This window comes from Mugil cephalus, chromosome 13 (genome assembly GCF_022458985.1).
Source record: "Mugil cephalus isolate CIBA_MC_2020 chromosome 13, CIBA_Mcephalus_1.1, whole genome shotgun sequence".
NCBI lineage: Eukaryota > Metazoa > Chordata > Actinopteri > Mugiliformes > Mugilidae > Mugil > Mugil cephalus.
This window is the reverse complement of record NC_061782.1, coordinates 8,647,889-8,671,451: the sequence shown is the minus strand read 5'-3', so window position 1 is coordinate 8,671,451 and position 23,563 is coordinate 8,647,889. Positions and strand designations below refer to the sequence as shown.

General features: G+C 42.8%; 2 protein-coding genes across 5 annotated transcripts in view; one reads left to right on the top strand and one right to left on the bottom strand.

The window, feature by feature from the left end:
* arid4b (AT-rich interaction domain 4B) overlaps window positions 1-5,099 on the bottom strand; it is a 39,250-nt gene extending 34,151 nt beyond the window's left edge. The window contains exons 1-2 of the mRNA XM_047603403.1: window positions 4,874-5,099; window positions 2,596-2,644 (exon numbers count right to left, since the gene is read on the bottom strand). Of these exons, the coding sequence (XP_047459359.1) occupies window positions 2,596-2,601 (6 nt within the window). The 5' untranslated portion in view covers window positions 2,602-2,644; window positions 4,874-5,099. The remainder of the gene's footprint in view (window positions 1-2,595; window positions 2,645-4,873) is intronic.
* Window positions 5,100-5,344: 245 nt separating this feature from the next.
* Window positions 5,345-19,604, top strand: ggps1 (geranylgeranyl diphosphate synthase 1). Of its 4 annotated transcripts, none has more exons than XM_047603397.1 (5): window positions 5,345-5,837; window positions 7,592-7,686; window positions 10,607-10,891; window positions 11,050-11,120; window positions 17,961-19,604. In XM_047603397.1, the coding sequence occupies exons 3-5, from the start codon at window positions 10,864-10,866 to the stop codon at window positions 18,753-18,755; spliced, it is 894 nt and encodes a 297-aa protein (XP_047459353.1). In that variant the 5' UTR covers window positions 5,345-5,837; window positions 7,592-7,686; window positions 10,607-10,863; the 3' UTR covers window positions 18,756-19,604. The 4 variants fall into 4 exon arrangements, with proteins under 4 accessions (XP_047459353.1, XP_047459354.1, XP_047459351.1 ...); XM_047603398.1 differs by having other exon boundaries at window positions 7,589-7,686; XM_047603395.1 differs by lacking the exon at window positions 10,607-10,891 and having other exon boundaries at window positions 5,347-5,837.
* The last annotated feature ends 3,959 nt before the right edge of the window (window positions 19,605-23,563 follow it).

The window sequence follows — 23,563 nt, the reverse complement described above, 5'->3', positions numbered from 1 at the left end:
TTCATGGGAATGCAAGGAGTCAAGGTTTTCCAGCAGAACATTGCCTAATAATAAGATGGTCAATGTTAACTTCAGGCATCAATAGTTTTAGTTGCAGGTGAAGAGAAACAGGAAGTAATGTGGTGTGTTGGGGAGGGGGACGTACAAGCAAAGGGCACTGGCTGAACTCAAGCCACAGACCGTGTGGTAAAAGTACAAGCTCAGTTTGAGAGGCACCAGACGAGCTATAAGGACATCCCCTATCATCACCTTTAATATTGTGCTTTAAAGCTCTACAGATAATTGCATTAACATACTAGTGAATAATTATTCGCCGAGCAATTTTTAGGCTCCTACAAAGGATAAATTAGGCAGCCCATACCACCTGATAAGGGCCTCTTCCCAAAGGAATAAATAATTACCAAATAACCACAGCAACACATGCTATTAACCGTCACTATGGCAGCTCACCTAAATGCAGGAACGACTAAATACGTTTCACTTTCCCAACAAAGCAATTTTCACATTAACCGTTTTCATGCCACAGGGTAACTCCGGACTAAAAACTACAATTAAATGTCTATATTGGCAAAATAGTACTAGACAAAATAGTCATAATGGATACAAAAGCTAAAGGCATCATAAATCCTACATTTCCTCATAGTGACACTATGGCCATGATTACTAATTATTATTATTACTTTAAACCAGAGAAGGCGCCACTATCAGAGGACATTCAACGTTTTTCCGCCCAGACTGAGAAATAGTCAAGTAAGTCGAAACCCTTTGATTGTTGTTGTGTAAAGTCCCCTCTTGTGCATTTATATAAATTATACTTTCTTATAGTCTTAAAGCATATGGTTGCATGCCTGTACACTACTCCATTATGCAAGACACTCTACTTATTTATACAACCAGGTTACCATGGTTATAATTTTTTTTCCAGTTTAAGTCAAGATGCGCTTAATAACAAAGTTACTGATAGGATGCTATTAAGAATTAAACTAATTTCCACTACATTTATCTTCCTGTAGAACGTCTAATGTTAAGAGCACTTCATCCAGCATGCAGCTGCAGAGTGTGCAGCTGCAGCTGATGAACAAAGGACCATGAACTTAAGTGACATGAAATGCTAAGTGAGCATAATGAAAAATTGTCCTAGTTAGAGCAATTTACAGTTCCGTCATTGAGCAGATGCTCCTACACATAGTGGATAAAGTAAGAGAGTACTCCTCCAGCGCCAATGGAGCCAGGCGACTCGGAGCACTATGCAAACAACAAATGCTTCAACATTAAACTGAAAGCGTCATGTGAAACACTGCTCCTTTCAGCGGTTACATTAATAAGGAAATGTAAGCGTAATTACCAACTAATAGAAACCTGCTGCAAAATGGTCACAGGCAGTAGCAGAAAGATGTTAAATGAATTTCACATATTAAGCTTTATTCAAATAGACTTGTAGATAATTATACAGGCAAGCTCAGAGATGGGAATTAAGTGATGGCTACTAAACCTCCGTTGTTCATTCAAATGTCACGACAGTGACGCAAACTATTCATTACAACCACAATCGCTTCAGTAGTTCAGATCACTACTATTTGTTGGACAAGTACGAGCGCAGGGCAACAGAAAGGATTCGTGAGTAGAAATAAAGTAAAGTGACACATCAGATGAAAACGAGTACCTCATACCAAATGAAAAGTAGAACCAACTATTTTCAACATGATTCTTTTCATATTGGACGTGTTGGTAGACTGTTGACATGTCTATTAGTCGGTGCTGGTAAACGCTGATTAACCACATTAAGCACGACACCATTAGGGGCACAGCGACAGCTGACAAATCATCACCAGAGCAGCTTTTATTACGTCCACCACCAACTCTGTTCTATCATGCTGCTACACATAAAGTTATACCCCCTCCCCAAAAAAAATCAAGACTGAAGATACTGCCTCTTGTCAAAGCTTCTGTGTGTTGACGCTATGCATGGCTCACATGGCAACAAATCACAACTTTAAGACACAAAACCCTGTAGGCATAACAACAGCCACAACAGCGATTCATTGCAACTATAGGAAAACATTAAATAGCCCACATCATATTATATTTCCCAAACAATGGCAGCTGAGACTTTTTCTATTTCAATACGACAGGAGGAAAAAACAACACTTGTGCATTTGAATCTAACATACATTCCATGGCTCATCTCCTCTGTTATCTTCGCATAAATACATTAGCCACACCTTTAGACGCCACCCCATCTTGGCATTTAATTCAATAATAACAAAGAGCAACATCAAAATTAAACTTCCAAATTTGTGTTTGCAAATATGGCTGAAGCCACGAGAAACCCAACATCATGCATATCAAACACAGGTATCACTTTGGCCTTTGTCCAAGACGTGGTGTTTGCACAAGGCTAACATTTAGATGTAATACGCATTAGCTTCACTCGTGAGAGTAAAACAATGGAGCACATTTAACAGTTTGTGTTTAAATACCCCCAGTTACGGCAAGTTTACATAAGAGCTGAATGAGACTGAGCCGCAGCAGCAGTAGTAGAGAGCTAACAGGGTTTTCCCACTCAACACATGCAAGAAAAATGAATGAACATACCTTCATCTCTCTATGAGTCCTCTAGGCGACCAGTGCAAAGAATCGGAGGCTGAAAACAGAGGAGGGGAAAAAACACCGTAAAGCATTAACAGAGAGTGCCAACTTCAGTCTGCCACAACAAGACACGATTATGTTATGATGACATCACTTCTTCTGCTACACTGCTGGATGATGCCACGAAAAAAAAAAAGAGAAGAGAAAAGAGAAAAGCAGGGCGGTAGACACACACTTTACATGATGGCTTTGAAGAACACACACCGTCTGGACAATCCTTGCACAGAAACCGCTTCTACATCCTGGATTAAAACTGCAACTGATTTGTATGAAGAGGAGTGTATGAATGTGTGTGTGAGACTGAGCTTTCCGAGTCCCCAAAAATATCTGTGCTGCAAAGTAACCCGTGGCAGGCTGATCACTCTCATTCGCAGAGCCCTCAAAGCCGTTTATGTAATGCCCAGTGCACTGTGTTGTCAGTCACCAGTCTCACTTGGATTGTGGCTGTAGCATAGCACGAAGGAAGGGCGAGGAAAAAGGAAAACACACAAAAGTAGCGAGCCGCTGGCAAAACAAAAAAAAAAAAAAAAAAGGAGACGACTTCCTGTGTCTGCCTGCACAGATTGCATGGATAATGTAGCCGTCTGAGATGAAGCAGTAGACGGTATCTCGGCTCTCCCGAGTACGGCAGCGTGGTGTCTGCACTGCACTGACTATAGCAACACAACACTACAGCAGAGGGTGACGCCATTTCTGTAGCTGACAGTCGGCTAAAGAGGAGTGCACTTCAGCGCACAAACGCTGGAAATTACGCGATCGGGCGGTCGCGATTCACCTGCAAGTGTCAGATCCATTTCCCTCAGTGACACGAATCTCCTGGGGATTTATTATTTATTTGTAATTTTTTTGTTTTTTAAACAGGAAAACCGCTCCGAGGCCGTTCATTTTCGTTTTTGCTCCTCTGCCTCGTCTCTCTCTGTGCGCTGATCTCTGCAGAATACACTCGGACAGGCAGCCTACCCAGATCTGTATAGAAATGTCACGATAAAAAGTCGCAGTGACATTTTAACAAATTAGTTGATCAAAAGTGTGGATCGGCGGTGCGGCATGATTTTTTTTTTTTTTTTTTTTTTTTTTAAAGCGACTTTCTTTCCTGGAGAAACGTAGAGTCTTTCTCGACTGGTCTGGCATTTCGCTGACTGTTCACCGACTAAACGATGAGTGAGGTTTTGCTTCTGACAAAGAAACAAGAATCGGTTCGCAACAAGGTCAAGCTCGGGAAGAGAGGGGGGGGGGGGGGGGGGAGAGACTTGCAGCAACGCATCGTTAATTCCCCTCTCTCTAATATTTTATTGTTATAACAGGAGCCAAGGTCGCAGCCCTCGTTTGTAGCTCATGGTCTCGCTGAATGATCGCGGAGGATACAATGTCATCCGCCCCAGACAATCTTGCAAGTGAGTGACTGCACAGCCCGAGTCTCGAGCTAAAGCCCATTTAAACCCCCTCCACTTAAATGAGTCAGTTTATTAAAGCAGGCGACGTTGCCAGCTACGGGAATGTGCAATACTGCTCCACGCAAACACAACACCGCACACAGACACAGACACAAGTCCTCTCCAGCAGAGGAAAATAGTCCACCTCTGATCTGCTTTCATATCCTCTGCTGATGAATCGGACGAGTTTCCTCGGTACGAGGTAGCCCCATCTGGTCCCCTCCGAGCAAGTCTGTCGTGAGAAGCTAGCGACACTAGTGGCACAAAAGAAAAGCCTGACAACGCAATTTACCTGTTAAACTACACGGCTCGGTGGCAGCTCGACGAAATAACATCCCCGCAGCGGACACAAGTCGCCCGACTGTTTGGTCGTAATATCACTTTTGAGGGGTGTCGGGGACACAACCATGACAGGCGCCGCTCGACGACAGCCTCAAAACACAACAACACTTGAAACTATCCAACGTCGGGAGCAGCGTAACCTTTCACTGTGCACACCAGCTTCATTTTGGCTGGCTACAGCATAACTTTGTTATCGAGCTGACCCAAGTTTTTTTTTGTTTTTTTTTTTCTTCTTCTCCCCCCCCCCTGCATTATCTGTCGTCAGCTTTTTGCCGTCCGGTCGCCACATTCATTCATATCCCCCCCCCCCATCCCCTTCCAACTCCCCCCCAGATCCACATAAACACAGCATTTAGTTAACAAGTTAGCTAACGTCAAGGTTGGCTTGGTAGCGAAGCTAGTGAAATCTCCAAAATAGCGATGGCTCTGTCGAACAAAAGCAGGCTTACCTATGCCGTCAAGTTGAGAAACACTTGTGTTTTTCGACGAAAGTGTATTAGCAATCCATAGGAACATTTATGTAAAGAAAATCTGACAGGTTTTAAACGTCGTCCGTTGGCCCCCGTTGGTGATGTTGGATGCGGATGGGTAAAACTCGTCTTCGCGCAGAGCTGCTGTTTGCCTTGTTGAGTAGCTCCTCTCTAGCCTGAGCCTAGCTCTTTCTACGATCCCCTCCCCTCCGCCTCCTGACAATGATTGACGGCCGCCTTAGTCCCGCCCCCTCACAAAATAACGCACGCCCATTGGCTGATGTGACAAATTGAAACGCCTTAGCAGCATGTGATTGGCTGCTCCTGGAGAAAAATATCCATTGTAAAGTGTACCAACGGATCCTACTGGGCGGTTGGTACAATACAGAGAAAAAAAAACACGCAAAAACTACAACCCCCAGATTGGAAAGCCCTTTATGCGTTCGATATGTGTTAGGGAACAGCCCGAGAGAGTTTTTCCAATGTTCTGTCAGGAAGGGCGCTTCTACCGGGCATTGTAGAAATATAACTGCAACACACATTAATGTGAGGCACCGACCTCACGTTACAAGGCTACTGTGCGCATGCGCTGTAACTCAGCCGACGCATATATATGTAGCTCATCACACTTTGCTTGTGCTGTAAAGTGTCTATAAAAGCGTCCGCAGGAACAGTTTCGCTAGCGTAGCATAGCATCAGATGACTTAGCCAGCGACACACCGACCTGAAATGATATGAAAGTGTGGCCGTGACGCTCACTTCGTGTGCCTCGCTCGACCAATGTGGAATGGGGGGAGATTTTAATTTGAAAAAAGAAAGTAAGAAATACTCATCGGTGGTGTACCGGCGCGTTTATGATAACCCGTTAGCTCAAGCTAACTAGCAGCCCGGCTAACCGGAACCCAGGACCGGCTACTCAGCACACTGACAGTCTGCAGCCAAGGTGGGTGGAGTTACACCACATCATTCACCAAATGTCACAACAGCATTGCAGTCTGTTTATGTGTTATTTAAAAAAGTGTTTATTATCTGTAACTAATATGGAATAGAAATAACTGAACTGAAGTCATTATATTTTAAAGTGAATTTGATGTACAACTAAATAGGAACTTTATAGATTGATTTATTTCACTGCACACTCACTTTATAGATACAATTTTATCTATTATTTTATTAGGTTTTATTTATCATATAGACAGTTATACATAGTACAATGTGCCTGCAACCAGTAGTAAAAATAAATAATAATAATAATAAACAAATACCACACAGGGTAAAAATATAAGTATCGATGTATAACTAAAAAAAACAGACCTGAAATATAAACTTAGCTCATATACACATAACAGTAGAATTTAGTTCTCTTAAGAATATTTTGGAGAGAACGTGAGTGTATGATCATCAGCTGTCACAAACAGCCAGCCCCTTTGTTGCTCTATCGTTCCTCAGCAGTTTCCGTGACTCACCAATGAAGTAACTGTTTGAACTCATTCAGTCTTGTGGCCTGTGTGATCACACTTGGGAGATTTCATGGCTCTGCACATGCGCCTGGCATTAGATGAGGGCGAGCGTTTTGAATGTGCAGCCTCACAATGGACCCTTGTTTTGAATTCTCACTGCATTTGCTGTCGCCGTTATTCTTAAGTGATAATGTGCTGTGTTGTATTGTGCTGTTAAACAATTTACAGATACGCTACCAGTCATTTTTTGTTTTGTTTTTTGTTTTTTAACATTTTTTGTTTACTACATTAATCCACATATGTCCCTCCATTGTTTTGATGTATTTAATATTATTTTACAATGTAGAAAATGATGAAACCTTTTGACTGGCGCTCTACGTGCCTGGCATCAGCTGCACAATATAGTCCTAGTGTCTGACATTGTTCCTGTCAGGTCGACGCAATCCTTTCTGTGGTTTCTTGTACTAAGTTCCTGTCTACACAACTCTTGTTCCCCAATCTGTCAGTCAAGAGCATTTTGAACAGAGACATTTTGGATGCAAGTCGAAAAGACCCACCAGATGTGCACAAATCCTCGCATCTTCTTTCTGCTCAATATTATCACTTTCTTCTGTCGGCACCTAAAATAAACTCACTAGATCCAGTGATTTTTTGTGTCTTGAGGTTTCTGCTATATCAGATTGAAAAAGGCACTTGTAATCTCTTATATTATCTAATCTCTAAAGTAGTAATGTCTCACTTTAGGGTGAGAAGTTTCAGACTATAAATAAAGACCACAGCTTGGTTAAATGTTTACTGCTTGTTCTTTATAATCATCTGTTGCATTTCAGGTTTGTCTATTAATCAGACAAATGTGTTTTTACTTATAATTTCAACAAAAACAGCAAATTTTATGTCCCGACTTTTGAGAGATTAATCCTTAAAAACTAGAAGAAAGTATCAAAACATCCATTCTTTTTTTTTTTTTTTTTTTTTTTTTTTTTTTATCACTGGTAAGATGCCACATGTGAATTACTCAATTAAAAAGAAATATTTTAAAACCATAGTTCAAAGCTGGTTTCCCTTGTATCTTTTTATTTATATCTTTTGCTGCGAAAGCTTCTGAGGCTACACAACCCAGCGTATTTATGCACATCAAACCACATCAGATTGTGGTTTCTTGCTCATCTAAATTTCCGTTTGTGCACCGTTTTCAATTCTTCTTTTCTTTTTTTGTCTGTTGTCTGTCTTCCAGTAGAAATCTGTGTACACTCGAAGCGATGGACGCCGACTCAGAGAGCACCTCTGACCGAATTTTGCTGGAGCCCTACAAGTATCTGCTACAACTGCCGGGTGAGCCTTTTTTAAACTGTGTCTGCAGGTTTGTGGAAGAGAAGTAGTTAGACCATCATGAAGCTGAAATGTCATCAAGAGCCATCAAATATCACTGATTCAAGTGATATAAATACACAGAGCGCTGGCCTGTTTACATCCTGTAAGTCACCCTGGAACATGGCAGCAAAAAAGATGAGGTTCGGTTTAAATCCAAGGTCTAGACAAATGCCTGTTCTCACCGTCAGATGTTTCTTTGTAATGAAGAGTGCGTAACACGTTCTCCTAGAAAGAGAGATGCATTATGGGTTGTGAGGCTAGCGAGTGTATTCTGGCTTGATTAACATTTCCTGCTACGAGGAATATAAGTTCTTAGCAGCTCCCGGTGTCTTTACTGCAAATATGAATATGTCAAACAGCTAACAGGGTTTCATGGACGATGAGCTCAAAAAGAAGATGAGCGCTCAAAAACCTTTGAGAGAACATTATCATGATGGCTCCAAGAGAGCGATAGGAGAGAGTCTGAGTCTGGGACTGATGGACAAATGCTGGTTTCACATTTGACAGTATTTCATGTTTGACTTTTTACCATAGAAACCTCTTTAAAGTTGAGGACTCTCCTCTGTCTGGCTTAATGGCATCTCAAGGACGCTTTTCCAATAAAGTGGGTGCTGCCTTGTTATCGGTATAAATCATCATATTAATGAGGAAAGAGAGTTCGTTCTCTATCAAAACCTAGTTTTCAGCGGTTTGTGCCCTTCCTTAGTTAAGGATGTCAAAAGGCGGATGCACTGTAGGGCGTCTTGGTTGAGGGGGCGTCCCATAATCTGAGGCTGGAGTTCCCAGGTTCGTTTCTACGCGCCTCGCTGCATGTCTTCTGCTCTATTAAATAAAGGTAGAAAAAGCCAAAAAAAGGTTATTTTTGCTCTTAGTTGGATTTAACTTGAATGTTCTCTGCAGAATCAATTCATATTGATTCATTATGATAATTCACACTCTGATCGTTTCAGATATGTCAAAACATCGGTTATCCCGAGCCTGATTTCCCTTGACCAAGCATCATAAGGTGCTGTTTTGGGGATAGTCATTATGTTTTGTTTAGTCTATGTAAGCAGAGAAAAGGTTGACCTTTCAATTCAATTAGGGTAAATAGTACTTCTACAATTTATATTGGTTGGGATGTTGTTATTATTATTTACTACTGCAGTACCACTGTGTTATTTTACCTCATAAGATATAAAGTAGTTATTTTGTGGTGCCTTGTGAAATCTACAACCCATATCTGAAATATCTGTTATACATTTATTTTTTTTGTATCCTCAACCAATTAAATTATAAATAAAATGACGGATGATCTGTGTGAGTAGCTCTTTTAACACCCACTGTGCAAATTATAAAGTCTGGATTGTGTCTATTGGTTTTCTCAGCAGTGTGCAAACCCTAATGACCCTCATCATAGTTTAGACTGTGGCCACAAGCTCTGAGTGGAAACGGCTTTACAACAAAATGACTAAATCTTAAACTTTTGAATAACACTGCTCATAAATAGTCAGATAGAAGCTCTGCAAGTTGACGGACGTATTTTAATGGGTTTAATATTCACTCCCACTCAGATATTCAACTGACCGTTCGTGAAAAGTAAATCCGAGGTCTATTCTCTGCCCTCTATAGCCGTTCTCTCACATTCACCGCAGACCCGAGCCATTACCCGGAGGAGTTGTATGTTACAACGCAAATGTCGGAATCACTTTATCCCGCCAATTCCCCAGTTAGTGCAAAGCCTGTGTAATGTCAGGTCGAGCCCATGTGTGGATAGAGCAGGTAATTGTCCAGAGAATTCGCGGCGAGCGAATTTGTATGCTGATGTACGGATCAACCTGCCTCCTCTACGCTCAACCCCCTCCGAAATCAAATAGAGTATTTCCGCAGTGAGAACAGAGTGCCGTTGTCTGCTGCATGTGCGAAAGGGCAAACTCTGGACAATGACTGAATTCTCTGGACAGTGTCAAGAGTTCAAGTATGAAAACGTCTTCGAACTACAACACTGGCTCCGTTTAAACCAACTGAAAAAAATCTGATTAGAGATTTCAGCTCAACAGTTTGCTTACGAAATCATTAAATGAAATTAACTGATAAGAAACAAGCGGTTTACATAGTTAAAATATAACTTATTTGTCGTGCACGAAGAGTTTCTGGCTGCTGAGGACATACTAGATAAAACAAGATGTTTATTTCTTAGTGTTTATTTCTTCTTCTTAACTTTACTCACAACCCTGAATTCCTTCAATATAAAAACATGACCCAGACAAAGCCATGTTTCCACATTGATTCTGGCGCCGTTGAGTTGTTCAAACAAGTGTTTTAAAAAAAAAAAAAAAGGTTATTTTGGTATTGACATACCAGTCTCTCCTCAAAAAGAAAAGGGTTTATTTCAACCTGAGAGAGCTTTTTAGCTACACATACAGCCACAAAATTAAAACCAAGTAAATAACATTGAACACCTTGACAATGCAGTGTGCGGATGCTACTTAGACGTGCACCACCCACCTAGACCGGACCAAGTCTACCTAAAGCAATGACAATCCCGTTGAGATACAATGACCTCTTTTTACAAGGGAAACTCACACAAGTACACAAATAAAATACGTGGATAATAAAAACAACAAGACTACAGCTCAGGATTTACATTAAAACAAGAGCAAGTGCGATATGCAGCTGCTCCAAGGTCTCTCACACGGGTTTTCAAAGATGCAAGGGTGAGGAGTTTTCTGCAGCGAGTTCTAAGCAGCAGGTGCAAAGTACAAATCCTTGGAACGTAAACAGTAATTGCTTTGGGTGTTTGGGTTCAGGGGGACCTATACAATATTCGGAAGGTGGTCACAATGTTATGCCTGATTGTGTATAATAATAATAATAATAGTAATAAATTTGATTTATATAGCGCCTTTCAAGACACCCAAGGGAGCTTTACGAGAATGAAGAAGACAAATTGGACCAAACGGATTGGAGGAACAGCGCAGGGTGATAAAGCTGAGACTGTGAACGCTGGCTGACTATAGGCCTGAAGCCTGCGGAAACAAATGGGTTTCGAGGGCAGATTTGAATGAGTCCATGAGTGATGAGCATATTCCCATTGAACACACCGTCAACAAGTTATTGTTTTTATATGAATATCGTCGCTGCTGATGACATCTGTTGATGTTGAGCTTAAACTGTGAAATCTCAGGTATCCAGTATGAGCACTCACAAAATATTTATCCCAGCCTTGGTAATAAGACACAGTTTTCAGCAGAATGAAGTACTGCTTTGCTGCATTAGTCTCTGTGTTGGTTAGCGTTTTCCTACCACAGTGTGTTCACCATGAATTTTCTTTTTTCTCTGCAGGAAAGCAAGTGAGAACAAAACTCGCCCAGGCCTTTAACCACTGGCTCAACGTTCCAGACGACAAACTCCAGGTGAGAAAATCCTCCATTTAAAAGCCTCTTAACGTTCACGAGTCGTCTGATGTTTATGTTCGCGGACGGGCCCCGGGAAGGTTGGAAAAGTGATCCCGCGCTCATCTGGAGGAGGCAATTTATTTCGCAATTCACCGAGAGCGTTTTGTCTGGCGGCTTGTCCTTAACCAGATGTGAACATAAGGCCTGGGTGTAGAGCTCAGAGCATCCATGATTTATTAAGCGAGGTCATTAATGCAGTCGAGGATTTAGGAGAACGACATTGGAAAGATGGTGAAATGCTTTTAAAAGAACGGCAACTCTGTATTTGTTTAATCTGTGACAAAAAAAAAAAAAAAACTCCCTTATTGCTGCTGTTTCCATGGATCGTTGAAGTTGGATGCAGTTGTTTGTGGTTTGGTGCTGGGCCGGTTGTTAACAGTGGATTTATTCATCTCGCAGCTACAATGAATAAACCAAAATAAAATGAATGAAGACGCTAAAAAAAACAGCTCTGTAGAACTGAATGACGCCGCCTTTCAATGTGGCACTACGAGTGACCCTTTATCTTACATGTGGTCAATTTATTAACCGTTTTAAGAGATGATTGCTTGGTTTGATTGCTTGAAGGTTCAATCCCTTAGCTCGTTTCCAGGCCTCTGAATTGCCACTCACACCAAACATTACGTTCAGTGAGTCAGGATGGTGTGGTGTTCCTGAACGGGCCATTGGAGGAGCATTACAGGGACTTCAGCAGCTTCTGTGGGTTAAGATTAAAGCATTTTTATGAGGTCATTCCTGTTGAACTTTACCAAAGAATTATTCGCATGGAAAAAGTTGAAATAACTAAATACGTGCAACTGTAGCGGCCTGGCAATTCTGGGAAATGGTTTATTTTATTTTATTAACGTCGTTAATCTTTCGCTGCTTTACCTAGTGAATTCCCTCCATTGTATTCATTCACATCAGCTTCTGTTTCCCGTTTTTTTTAACGCTCACCCTCTAGACTTATCATTGTCTGTGTGAAACATGTGACTCCCCAACTCCTCCCCTGCTCCGGAAACTAAGAAGACTGGTGGAGCAAGTTCACTCTCCACCGGTGCCAAATCAGATTTGCATGTCGTCCCTCATTCTCCCTTTGGATTCCTCCATCTGAAAAGGACTAAAATCTATTGAAATGGGAAAATACAGTGCACCAGGCCTGGTCTCTAACCTAGTAGTTCCTAACAGAAATGAGTTTGTTTACTTGGAGGGAGTAAATGCATGACTTAAGTGTGATGTGTTGATGTGTTTTTTTTTTTTTTATGTTATACGCTTACTTGCCAGCTCATTAGCTACACTAGTGAAAACAAATATACTCTATTAAGAGTCCCGCTCTGAATCTTAAATTCATTAAGTGTATTTTGTTCACCATTTGTTAAAAAATAACAGAGACCCGTTTATTTCATTTAGGAAGCTTTTGGTTTGTAGTACTATCGAACTGTATTATGGTGCATTGTCGTGTTTCTGTTATTTTAAAAACCCCAAATAGTTTTTTTTTTTACGCACTTTTCTCGACGTCATTGAACCAGCTGCTGAGAAGACTCATTATCACATTAGATATATAATTGCGGTTGCCTTTGTTTTTCTGTTCAGTGTCTGAGACTCGCGTCTAAGTTAAATTGGCTGCAGTAGCATTTGTACTCCGGGGAGAACGATGAGGCAAGTGAGCGGGATATTTAGTTTATTGTGCGCTCAGTGTTGCATGAGGAAATGCATGTAATATTTTATTCCAGAGGTGCAGTGTGAAGACCTAGCTTTAAATAAAACCCTAGAAGCAGTATTGGTTGACATTTTGTGGATATAAAACTGTGTAGACGTTGTTTGCAATTGGTTTTTCTACGTATAATATTCCAGAAAATAATAATAATAATGCAGTAAATAGTGATGCGAAGAAGTATTTAAATAGTACTGAGTGAAATACTGATAAGTCTCCACTGACTTGTACTATTTCAGTTACTCACTTGTCCTCTTATCTCTGTGATAAAATAATTGTGGTGATTTCAGCTGAAGCTAGGAATATTATTGTATATTTATTATTCATATTAGACTGCAGCAGACATATTGATTGAGCAGGACCCTTGCCACCGCCCCCTTAGGGTATCCTATTGACTTTTTACTCAAAGCATTAGCATTGTAGGGACTCCATACTGATTTTGTGTCTGGTGACTAAGGCACGGACACACACCTAATCTGTATTTTCTGGTTCTACATTCCTTACATAGGGCACAGAGTGCTGAGTCAGTCTTTGCTGTTCAACAGGTCTCTGTTTGTGATGGTTCAGGACGCCTCACTAAACAGAGGAATCTGCGGCCTGTGGCAAAGATCAGAGGTCACACTGTTGCCTCATGCTCGTCCAGGAAACCGTCCAGCCCCCCCCCCAAAAAAAAGAGCCTTCTCCCTTTTGTAATTAAAAATACACGCAGACGTGTGAAGGAGTAATAAAGTTGTCGCGTCTTCTGAGGAATTATTGGCTAACGCAGATCAATCCTGTCACGTCAGCCCTGCCTCCGCCACAACATCCATCTCGCACTTTGCATCAGCGGAGAGATATTTAATCACAGCTTTTCACGCTGCAGCCTTACAGCAGGTTGCAAGTCTTCGAATTAATTAAGTCGCACTGCGAAATTAATAGGAGGAGCGGCTTTTTCTATTATTATTATTTTCCAATTTGATGCAGATTTCGAGCGCTGACATTCTCGGCACAAGCTTAAAATCTAATGATCTATGTCACCTCACAGTTTTGCATTTGACTAATCAGTTGCTGAGTCGTCCCGATGTCAGATATGCGATACAGTACATACGCATTCTCCTCAGCGTCCCCGTTACAGTAACAGCACGTAGTGGAGGTTTGAACCTATCTCACATGTCGGTGACCTGTCGCCTCTCGTTGCCGCCTCTGTGCAGCAGCTCTCTAAACTCCTGCTGAACCCATCACGCAGGCTGAGAGCCCTCCTCTCGTCATCATTAGCACACCGCTGCCAAGAAGTTGCCGCCATGGAAACAGCCAGATAGATGGAGGCAGCGACTGTGGCACCCTGTCTCATTCCTTTGCTTTTTCTCTTTTCTTTCTTTTCTTTTCTTTCTTTTTTTAATCCCCACATGTGCATCTGCGCCGCGTAGCACAGCACGGGCTGCGTATGTTTGGGAAATTCCCTGTGTTCGTTTGCGACCTTTAGCTGACTGCCGAGCTTTTGTTCTCTCCGACGCTGTAGAAAGGTTAGTTTTTTTTTTAATATATATACTGTCTGCTTTTACTTTGAAAAACACATTTGTGAGAATGTCTGCTGCCTCGGGGCCTGGATCTTCTTGCGCCTTTTAAAGTGATTGATACAGAGTGACTCTATAACATAGCTGCCTGTGTGAGTAAATAAATAGGAAATGAGTGGCAGGTTAATAATAGTCTTTATTTTTTTTTTTTTTAACATATTCTAACTGTGTCAATACAGTCTGTGTGTTGTATGGTTTATAATCACACAGGAGAGATAACAAAGAGCAGATTGTATCACGGTAAAGGCTGTATGGACAGTGCATTTGCAGGGATTTCTCAGGAAATAGTTGAGCGGCAGTAGTTAGCCGTGGCTCATCTCGTCTGTGATCAGTTTAATTAGAGGGTGACGGCGTAAACAGTCACTCAATAAATACGTCATTCGCTGGGTGAAATGGCTCCGCTGCTCTCGTCTCTAAATGCTAATGCTTTGCTTCGTGGAAGTGTATTGAATCTTTACGTGGGCGGTTAGTTAATTAGCTAGCGAGCTCCAGTTTGTCTTCGCACAGCAGCAAAATAATTCACAACTGTTCGCTCTTATCAGCGCAACGACTGATGAAGACAAAGAGTAAAGGCGACATTATTTAAGAAAGATAAATCCCAGATTAGGATTAAACAGTGGCTTCTGTTATATTTAGTTTTTCATTTTGACACTGATCTGAAGTTCAACCATATTTGTAAATGTCACCATATTTTAGGTGTGGTGTAATCCGACCTACACCGATCCACTATAACATTAAAACCACATGTAGCACCCACCTAGACCAGACCAGACCAGACCAGACCAATTCCAGACACACCCCACCCCACAGCAATGACACTTCTTGATGGCAGCAGCCATCCTCAGCAGGATGCAGTCTGACACAGACACACGCACAAAAACACCTTAGGAACAACTCAAGAAAACGTGAAGAACACGACAAGGTGTTGATCAGTTTGAGAAGTAGTGAATTTGGAGGCCAAGTCAAGTATGGCTGGGATGATCCAGAGGCCCGTCACCCCTCAACCCACAGGACACCACTGGACAGGTCACAACAATTCCCGAGGCACAAGTGAGACCTACACAATCATAGGAAGGTGGTCATAATGTTAAGCCTGATCAGTGTGTATACTCACAGATAGTATCCCCTAAGTGAGACAGGCTCATATCAGCACATAAACTCATTTTTTCCCCCCCAGTTACTTCATCTCAATAGACTGGATGCTGCACAGTCCTCGGTTGGTTGTGAAGGAGTCTCTGCATTTTTAATGGGTCACTGATTGTAGCTTTAGCAAACACGGAGAGTCTCCCCGCGTCAGTAACCTCTGCTGATAATCAATGAAGTCCCGCGATGCAGTGATGGCACTCAACACTTAAACGACAGCATTATACAGCGACAGCCTGGCTAATTAGGTTCCTCGGAGCACCCAGACACTCAAAGTCCAAAACTTGAAAATTGCCTGTGCTTGTGTCTGATAGCTGCTGTTGTTATCTGAAGCGGCGTCTGATGTGAATTTCAAGTCTCGCCTTGATTGTGTCCCCGTTCCTTCATGCCGGGCAGGGAATCGCAATTCGCACAGATAGCGGCTTGTTTTGAACCTTTGAGTCTTCAAGCGCGTTTTTGTCTACTCATTATTTTTCTGTTTAGATGTTTATGTGTGCGCTCATTGTGGCTTTGCTCACAGCCCCCTCCTTCTCTCGTAAGTGGCTCACTGAGGTTGCAGGGCGACCGAGTGTTGGGACCCTGACGAAGGAAATGTTGTGTTTGGCGGATGAACTGCTCGACTGGCTGAGCCTTGGCCATCTGCCTGACCCACTGAGTCTCTCTTTGTGCTCCCGGGCCCCATACAAACAGCTTTCTTTACCAGGCCACACCACTTGTCTTTTAAATTAGCAGAGCACTGCAGCCGGCTGCACGGCCAGCTCAGGACATGGCAACCCCTGACTGTTTAGAGTCGGGGCGCGGACAGGAAACAAAGCCGCGTTTAGTTCCTGGGTCGCTCCTTTGTGGGCAGAAGACACGTTATTGTGGTTTTGTGCTCCCCCAGTAAAGGAAACTACAATTATGTGACATCCAGGTAGCAAGCAGTGCGCTCCACTATCCACACACTGCAGCCACTAACTCACAGCGGTGCGTGATAGAGAGAGGGTCATACTGTATTAAAGCTGTTGGAGCGTGTCAATACACTTGTCTTAATGGCGAAGGTTAAGCACTCAGCCGCCGTCATTCTCTTTTCAGATGGGGGTGAGGGTGCACTAAGCCCTGCAGTGACACCTCTAATTGCCTCACCATGTGACTACATTTCCTATAAACATCGAAGCTCGGTTCCTCTCTCTTCAGTGACACATCCCAGCGTTAAGAGATTTAATCAGATTTAATCGGCTGTAGATCTGTGACAATATAAATCGGCTCCAGTGTGGATTGTGTTTTTTTTGGGGGGGAGAGTGATCTTTATATTCTCTAACTGTTTGAGCGGTTTGTTTCAGCAACGATTATTTTATCTCCTGATGCAGACTTTGACTGGTGGAGCGGCGCAGGCTAGAGTGTAGACATGGCACCCTCTGCTGTTTACAAGTTGTAATGCATAATTTAGACGGCCTCTGACAACCTGTTACTGTCTGTCTGCCTGTTAGCAGCAGCTGTAGAGAAAGGAAGTTCCTTTTATCAAACATATGTTCATTCACTCTCTGTTCATGTTATCCTCTAGAGCAGAGCTCTTCACCAGGGGGAGGTACTGCAAGGCGGGTTTTGTTTTCCCCCATTGATTTAAATGTCTTTAAATACACATCAACATGTGTCTAGCATGTTGTAGCCAATGGATAAATAGGGGCAAAAAATGTTATCTTTTGCTGACTGGCCTCAGCCTGGACCTGTCCCTCAAAGGCAGATAAAGAGGAGGAGCCACCACTATCACTGCTCTGCCAATCACTATGCTGCATGTCACATGTTTGCTCTTTTCAGGTTCTCCGTGATTAAATGAGAGTCACAAAGATACCTTTTTCAAAAAGCAAACAAAATTAAACAATAGCATTAACACAAGTGCTATTATTTTTGCAAGATATTCCTGGTTAAAACTCTGCATCTTCTATCCACAACAGACAACTACTGAGGCCAGTATATTATCATGCCAAGTGTGGAGTCATTGTTATGAGCCAGACTGGGTTGTTTTGTCACTCCACTACTCACTGTACCTTGCACACTTGTTAAAAATGAAAATCGCCTAGTCTAGTATTGAATACAAAATAACAAAGTACGTATATATGTGGCATTAGGCCCAGGCTAATATAAAACATAGTATGTATATGTAGTACGGGTGAAAGACCCCTACTCTACAGGGTCACGGGAGCCTATTCCAGTTATAATTGGGGTCGATTACAGGGCTAATACAAACAAACATGCAATTAACAGAAGCAGACAGAAAAGAAACTGGCTGTCGGGTTCAAACCCTGAACTTTCTTGCTGTGAACCACTAGACCACCACATAAAAAATATAGTACTAATCGTCATCTACAGTGCATTTCAATACCTGTTGATTTAATATGGATTATTTGGTTGTATCTATATCTTGTTCAGGTGATCATCGAGGTGACTGAGATGCTGCACAACGCCAGCTTGCTCATAGACGACATTGAGGACAACTCCAAGCTGCGCCGAGGCTTCCCCGTGGCGCACAGCATCTACGGCATTCCCTCCGTCATCAACTCGGCCAACTACGTCTACTTCTTGGGGTTGGAGAAGGTGCTGGTCCTGGAGCACCCTGAGGCCGTGCAGGTGTTCACCCGCCAGCTGCTGGAGCTGCACCGCGGTCAGGGCCTGGACATCCACTGGAGGGACACCTACACCTGCCCCACTGAGCAGGAGTACCGCAACATGGTGCTGCAGAAAACCGGGGGGCTGTTCGGCCTGGCTGTAGGCCTGATGCAGCTCTTCTCTGACTGGAAACAAGACCTGAAACCTCTCTTGGACACGCTGGGCCTGTTTTTCCAGATACGTGACGACTACGCCAACCTGAGCTCCCGGGAGTACAGCGAGAACAAGAGCTTCTGCGAGGACCTGACCGAGGGCAAGTTCTCTTTCCCCACCATTCACGCCATATGGTCGCATCCGGAGAGCACCCAGGTGCAGAACATCCTGAGGAAGCGCACCGAGAACATGGACATCAAACGATACTGCGTGGACTACCTGGAGAAGGTGGGATCTTTTGCCTACACCCGTCAGACCCTGCGGGATCTGGAAATCGAGGCGTACCGGCTCATTAAGGGGTTCGGAGGCAACCCTCAAATGGAGAGCCTGGTCAAACAGCTCAGCAAGATGCACCACGAGGCTGAAGCCACTGCACAGCCTAGCGGCGAGCCACACTCCAGCTAAAAAAACCACCGACCTCATCTACGTTTCACTCCCACGTGACTCGCCAAGTAGAGCTGCAACACACACAGAAGCTTCTGCTTATGCACTGATGCAGACTTTACACATTCCTGTAAGCTCAACACATGCCGGCATGTCACACTCACAAACTGTTGAGTCGCAGTGAGCACTTGAATTCTGGCAGACGGCTTTGTTCAGCAGCCGCGGAGACGGCAGAGCGGTCCCAAAACGTTGCCTTTTCTTTTGTGTGCTAAATGGTATCCTTTGAGTGGTGCTTAAAGGTACACATCCCTCTTTTTTTGTAAGTGTAGCTGTGAGGGGAGAGAAGGAAATTAATTAAAATTGAAAACTTCTTACGGTTTTGGCTTTGTTTTCTGGAAACGAAAAATACCAAGATGGCAAAAAAAAAAAAAAAAAGCTTAAAAGCCTTTTGATTTGCAGTGCAATGCATATAAATGAAATGTATTGATGTAGGGCTGAGTGAATGCTGTGTGCGTTTCCTAAGGCCATTGTTTAAAAAAAAATAATACTTGGATGTCTCAGTCGTATGATGTGTGATTTGGGGATCCTCAATCATTAAGCCGCCAGAGTGCCAACTGTTTATTTAACAAAAAAATACCCAAAACTGTTCAGTAGTCTTCTAATGTAATGCTTTTAATACAACATGCATTATATGTATTACAATTTACCTCTGAATAATATATGAATGCTTTTACGATGCTTTGGCCGTAGCGTTTCCACCGTCATCACTTTTCCAATATTCCTGTAGTATGATTCTGTTATTATTTGTTAGTCTGCTGCAGTTAAGGACTTATATTATGCATTTGCTGAATAAAAAAACTTCAAAGAGAACTCCTACCAGATCTTAACATCTCTGCGTGGCATCGAATCTACTTTGGTTTCCTTTTGTTCTGAACTTATCTGATAACAGCACCATCTACTGAGGACACAGGTGTAATTGAAAAGTTCTTTGTGTGGCTTTCTGACTTTTAAGGAGTTTGATGTCTTATCTGGGGATCACGCTCCCATTGTTTTTTCTTTTTTCTTTTTCGAATAACATTTACCTTACTCTCTCTCTCACTCACACACACACACACACACAGCAGACACCCAAATATAAAGCCTCCTTTATCCATAGTATGTGCAATCATAAGCCGCCTGCTGTTGCACCAGATCTGCGCGCTCGTGTTTCAAGGCGTCCGCCGCTCTTGCAGCTGCATGCTGAGTAGTGAAGGCTGCGACGCGAGCCGGCTGATGCAACTTATAGAATTTCTTGGTATGAGCTTCATTTTGAAGAAAACTTTACTACAGTTCATCCAGAGGTTGACGAGAGATTCGGCGATGCGTCCAATCAAGTAAACCGCATTTTATAGACGATCTTCTCAACAATATACAACACTATCGACAAATGTTAGCATATAAGGAGAAAATACAGCGGCCGTTTTTATTTTTTAGCATGGGCGCCGCCATCTTGCCGTACTGTGGCCTCTGACGTCACGAGGTTGGTGATTCCCATCGCGCTAAACGGTGAAAGCGCGAAGAGAGCTTGAGAAAGACGTGCGGTGGAAGATAGATTATAGATTATATCGCATTTTAACGTGTGGTTATAGCTAGCTTAGCCTACCTGCTACATATTGCAGCGCTAACGAAAACATTCCCACTTCCCGGCATATAATGTGAAAATACAGGTGATACAAGACAGATTAAATGGTCAAGCAGGTAGACTCTGAAACACTGACACCAGGTAGTTTTGCAAACACGCTTCTTCCACTCTTAGTGATACCACTGCTCGGTTTTCACGCCATATCAGGTCATGCTCAAGATCTATTTCCACTTCCAACGGCGTTCAGAGGGATCCAACCAACCCTGTGACGTTTTCGATTACGTCATTTCAAAATGGCCTCTCCCTAGCAGGCAAACCAGGTAGACATGACAAAAAATAAACTTCTTAAATACTTGATTTTAGCAAAGGTGTTATGTCAGACATAGGGGCAGACGTATGTTTGTTTCATTTCGCCTTTAAATATTTGACAACAGTCGTCTAAGTTCAATATTATCTGCTGCTTCTCCTAATGCTGTTGAGTTTGCCATCAGCAGCTGAAAAGAAGCGCAGCCTGTGGACAGAGGCTATCTGTCCCACACAGCTCTGTTGACTCACTGGAGCTCACGCTCTTGACAGCTGCAATTCAATTAATTATGTGTCTTTCGGATTGAATTGTGGCTTCACTGAAAATACATCTATTCATCAAAATGTCAAATTCTTGCAAATCTCTGGGAGCGGCTCCTCGACTAATTTCCCTTCCAAGCAGCCACAAGTGCAGGAAAATGTGATGCAAATGCATTTCTGATTTGATAAACACCCGAGACATATGAAGTGGCTTTTTTCGCCGAGCTGACTTTAAGTCCATCACAATAATCAAAGCCTCTCACGGTTCTCATTTCTTCTCTCCAGGTTGACTGGATTGATTTTCCTCACCCTCCGTGTCTTGAGTTGTGTTGGAGGAGCAAAACAGAATAGCTTTTGTGTGAAGAGCGACATTCCTCACTCAGTGTCTCCCTCATCCTCTGCGAGCTTTGGATTATTTATCGCTGAGCTGCGCTTTACACATTTGTGCTGCTTGGTAGCGCTCCAGTGACGACAAAAATTTGACATCCTCATTACTGAGAAAGTAGACGCTGCCGGGGTTTGTTTGCCTTGAAATCTTTAATTTCTTCTTCTTCTTCTTTTAAATTACTTGGGCAAAGTTTTTATGAGTGCTGTGTTTACAGGTGCACCTTGCACGTTTACACCTCCGAGCTGCCAGAGGAACTGCGGTCCTTCACTGGAGCACCTGGAAGGACATTTTATTCCAACAGCCTCTGAAGAAAACCACCCACCTGACTGCTGAAGGTCTTCACTGTGACTCACAACAGTCGTATTGAACCGCGCTCCGTGATGGCACCATTTCTTTTCAGCTACATCCAGTGATATTCTACTTCAGCCGCTATCTAATCCCACAAAAGCCAACCATTTCTCCCAACACTTTGACTTCTCCTGCCCTGCTTGATGCTCTTTTCCAAAGCTTGTTTGTCCAGCGATCGCCGCTTTTTTAAAATGAGTTTTTCAATCTCAAAAATGAGTGACCTCTAAACAAGCCGGGTGCTTGTTGGAGACTATTTTCAGCTGTTGATTTGGTGCACTACGGGTGCAACCTGCAGCAGGTAGGTCTGGCATAAAAAATAAAATAAAAAAAACATGTGCAGGTTCACAGTAATCAAAAAAAACTAGTTGCCCTGTGCAACAGCGTGGCACATGGATGTTTTGTCAGTAACTATTGGAAACAGCAAAGCTCTGCAGCGCAGGAAAAAATTTAAAATAAAAGTCAGGCCTTGAATACACGGACAACTCTTTCAAAAAATTCAGAAGATCAACAGACTTATCTTTTAATTTGGCTTCATGCACAGGCTCCATAAAGAGGTTCCTTCTGTTTATAATATTCATGTCGCTGTTCCCAGAAGAACACATGTCCTCATGCATAATTCTGCCGGTTGTTTGTAAAATCCTCACTGCGTCCTCAAGTTCCACTGGGGATGAAGAGGAATAACAAAGTGCTCGCTGGTTTCCACCTGTAATTATTGCAGCCCGAAGAATAAATTAGTCTTCTCCCAGTTATTAAAACCTGACTCGTGTGTAAAAGAAATCTCGTAGTATAAACCGTGAAGTTACAATGTCTGCATGTTTGCCAGGGTTCAAGTCAGCTGTGGCATCGGTCCAAGTCTGAGGCGAGGTTTTTAGAAATCATTGTGTTGCAAATCTTCCGTCTTTGAGGAAGTGGCCAGACTGCCCACTTAAAGCCTGAACACATTAACTTAGCTGACATAAAGACATATCTTGTGCAGATGGGGTCACACCAGATGACTGACTGGTTTCCAAGAATCTCATCACGAGACAGATGAGCTAATTTATGATCCTCTTAAGACCGAGTGACTGCCAGTAATGAGTGAGCTAATTACCTCTCATAAACACTATCATAGCAAATCTGCCGTGTTACTGCAGCAGGGGTCAAGTGGGCTCATGGAAGTCCGTGATTCACTCAGTGTTTCCATCACTTTATGAAGACGTGTGTAATCATGTGTAGTCGACCTTCCACCGAGTGTGTCATCTAACCAATCCGGAGTGTCACACAGTTCACAGCTGTGTTCTGCAAATGTTTGCAAAAAAAAAAAGTGACAGCCGCACCAGGCTGAGACACAGCGTCCGAGGTGGAAACGAGAGAGCGAGCTAAGGGTGTGATTTCAAATTGGGTATGAAAATGTTGCCCCATTAGGGCATAGTTGTGCGCGTCTAATAATATCTTTCTCATTGCTGTGAATCAGAATCAGCCACAAATGCTGGTTTTGGATGCCGGGTGTCATGAATAAATGATTTCCTCCTCGTTTTAGTGCACACAGAGGAGGAGAAGGAGGGGGCTGCTAGAGAAGAGGTGGCTGATTGACAGCAAATGTGTAATGCTCTGCAAGGAGAGCCTAAGAATCTGGAGTTGTTTGAATGAGTATGCAGATGCACGGCACTCAGCGCACTGTAAGCTCTTCTTCCTAAGATCTAGGACAGCTGTGAGTGGTGTCAATCACGACGTCTTCGGTCTGACACCACAGGTAAGTTTTCATTTCATCCCTAATGTACTGTACATATCCCCAGCGCTTTAAAATAACACACAGTTATTACACACATCCCCACGGACATACACTTCCACTTGGTCTAAAACTGAATCTCTACAGGGACACTCGTACTCCAGAGATCCTCCCACCTTCAATGTTTTCCGTAGCTCAGC

What these genes read in the sequence shown, in the direction of transcription:
- ggps1 (XM_047603395.1), top strand. Translation starts at nt 7,614, where the DNA reads ATGGACGCCGACTCAGAGAGCACCTCTGACCGAATTTTGCTGGAGCCC. An exon ending in GTATCTGCTACAACTGCCGG is followed by an intron (nt 7,687 to 11,049) that starts GTGAGCCTTTTT and finishes TTTTCTCTGCAG; the next exon opens with GAAAGCAAGTGAGAACAAAA. An exon ending in TTCCAGACGACAAACTCCAG is followed by an intron (nt 11,121 to 17,960) that starts GTGAGAAAATCC and finishes TATCTTGTTCAG; the next exon opens with GTGATCATCGAGGTGACTGA.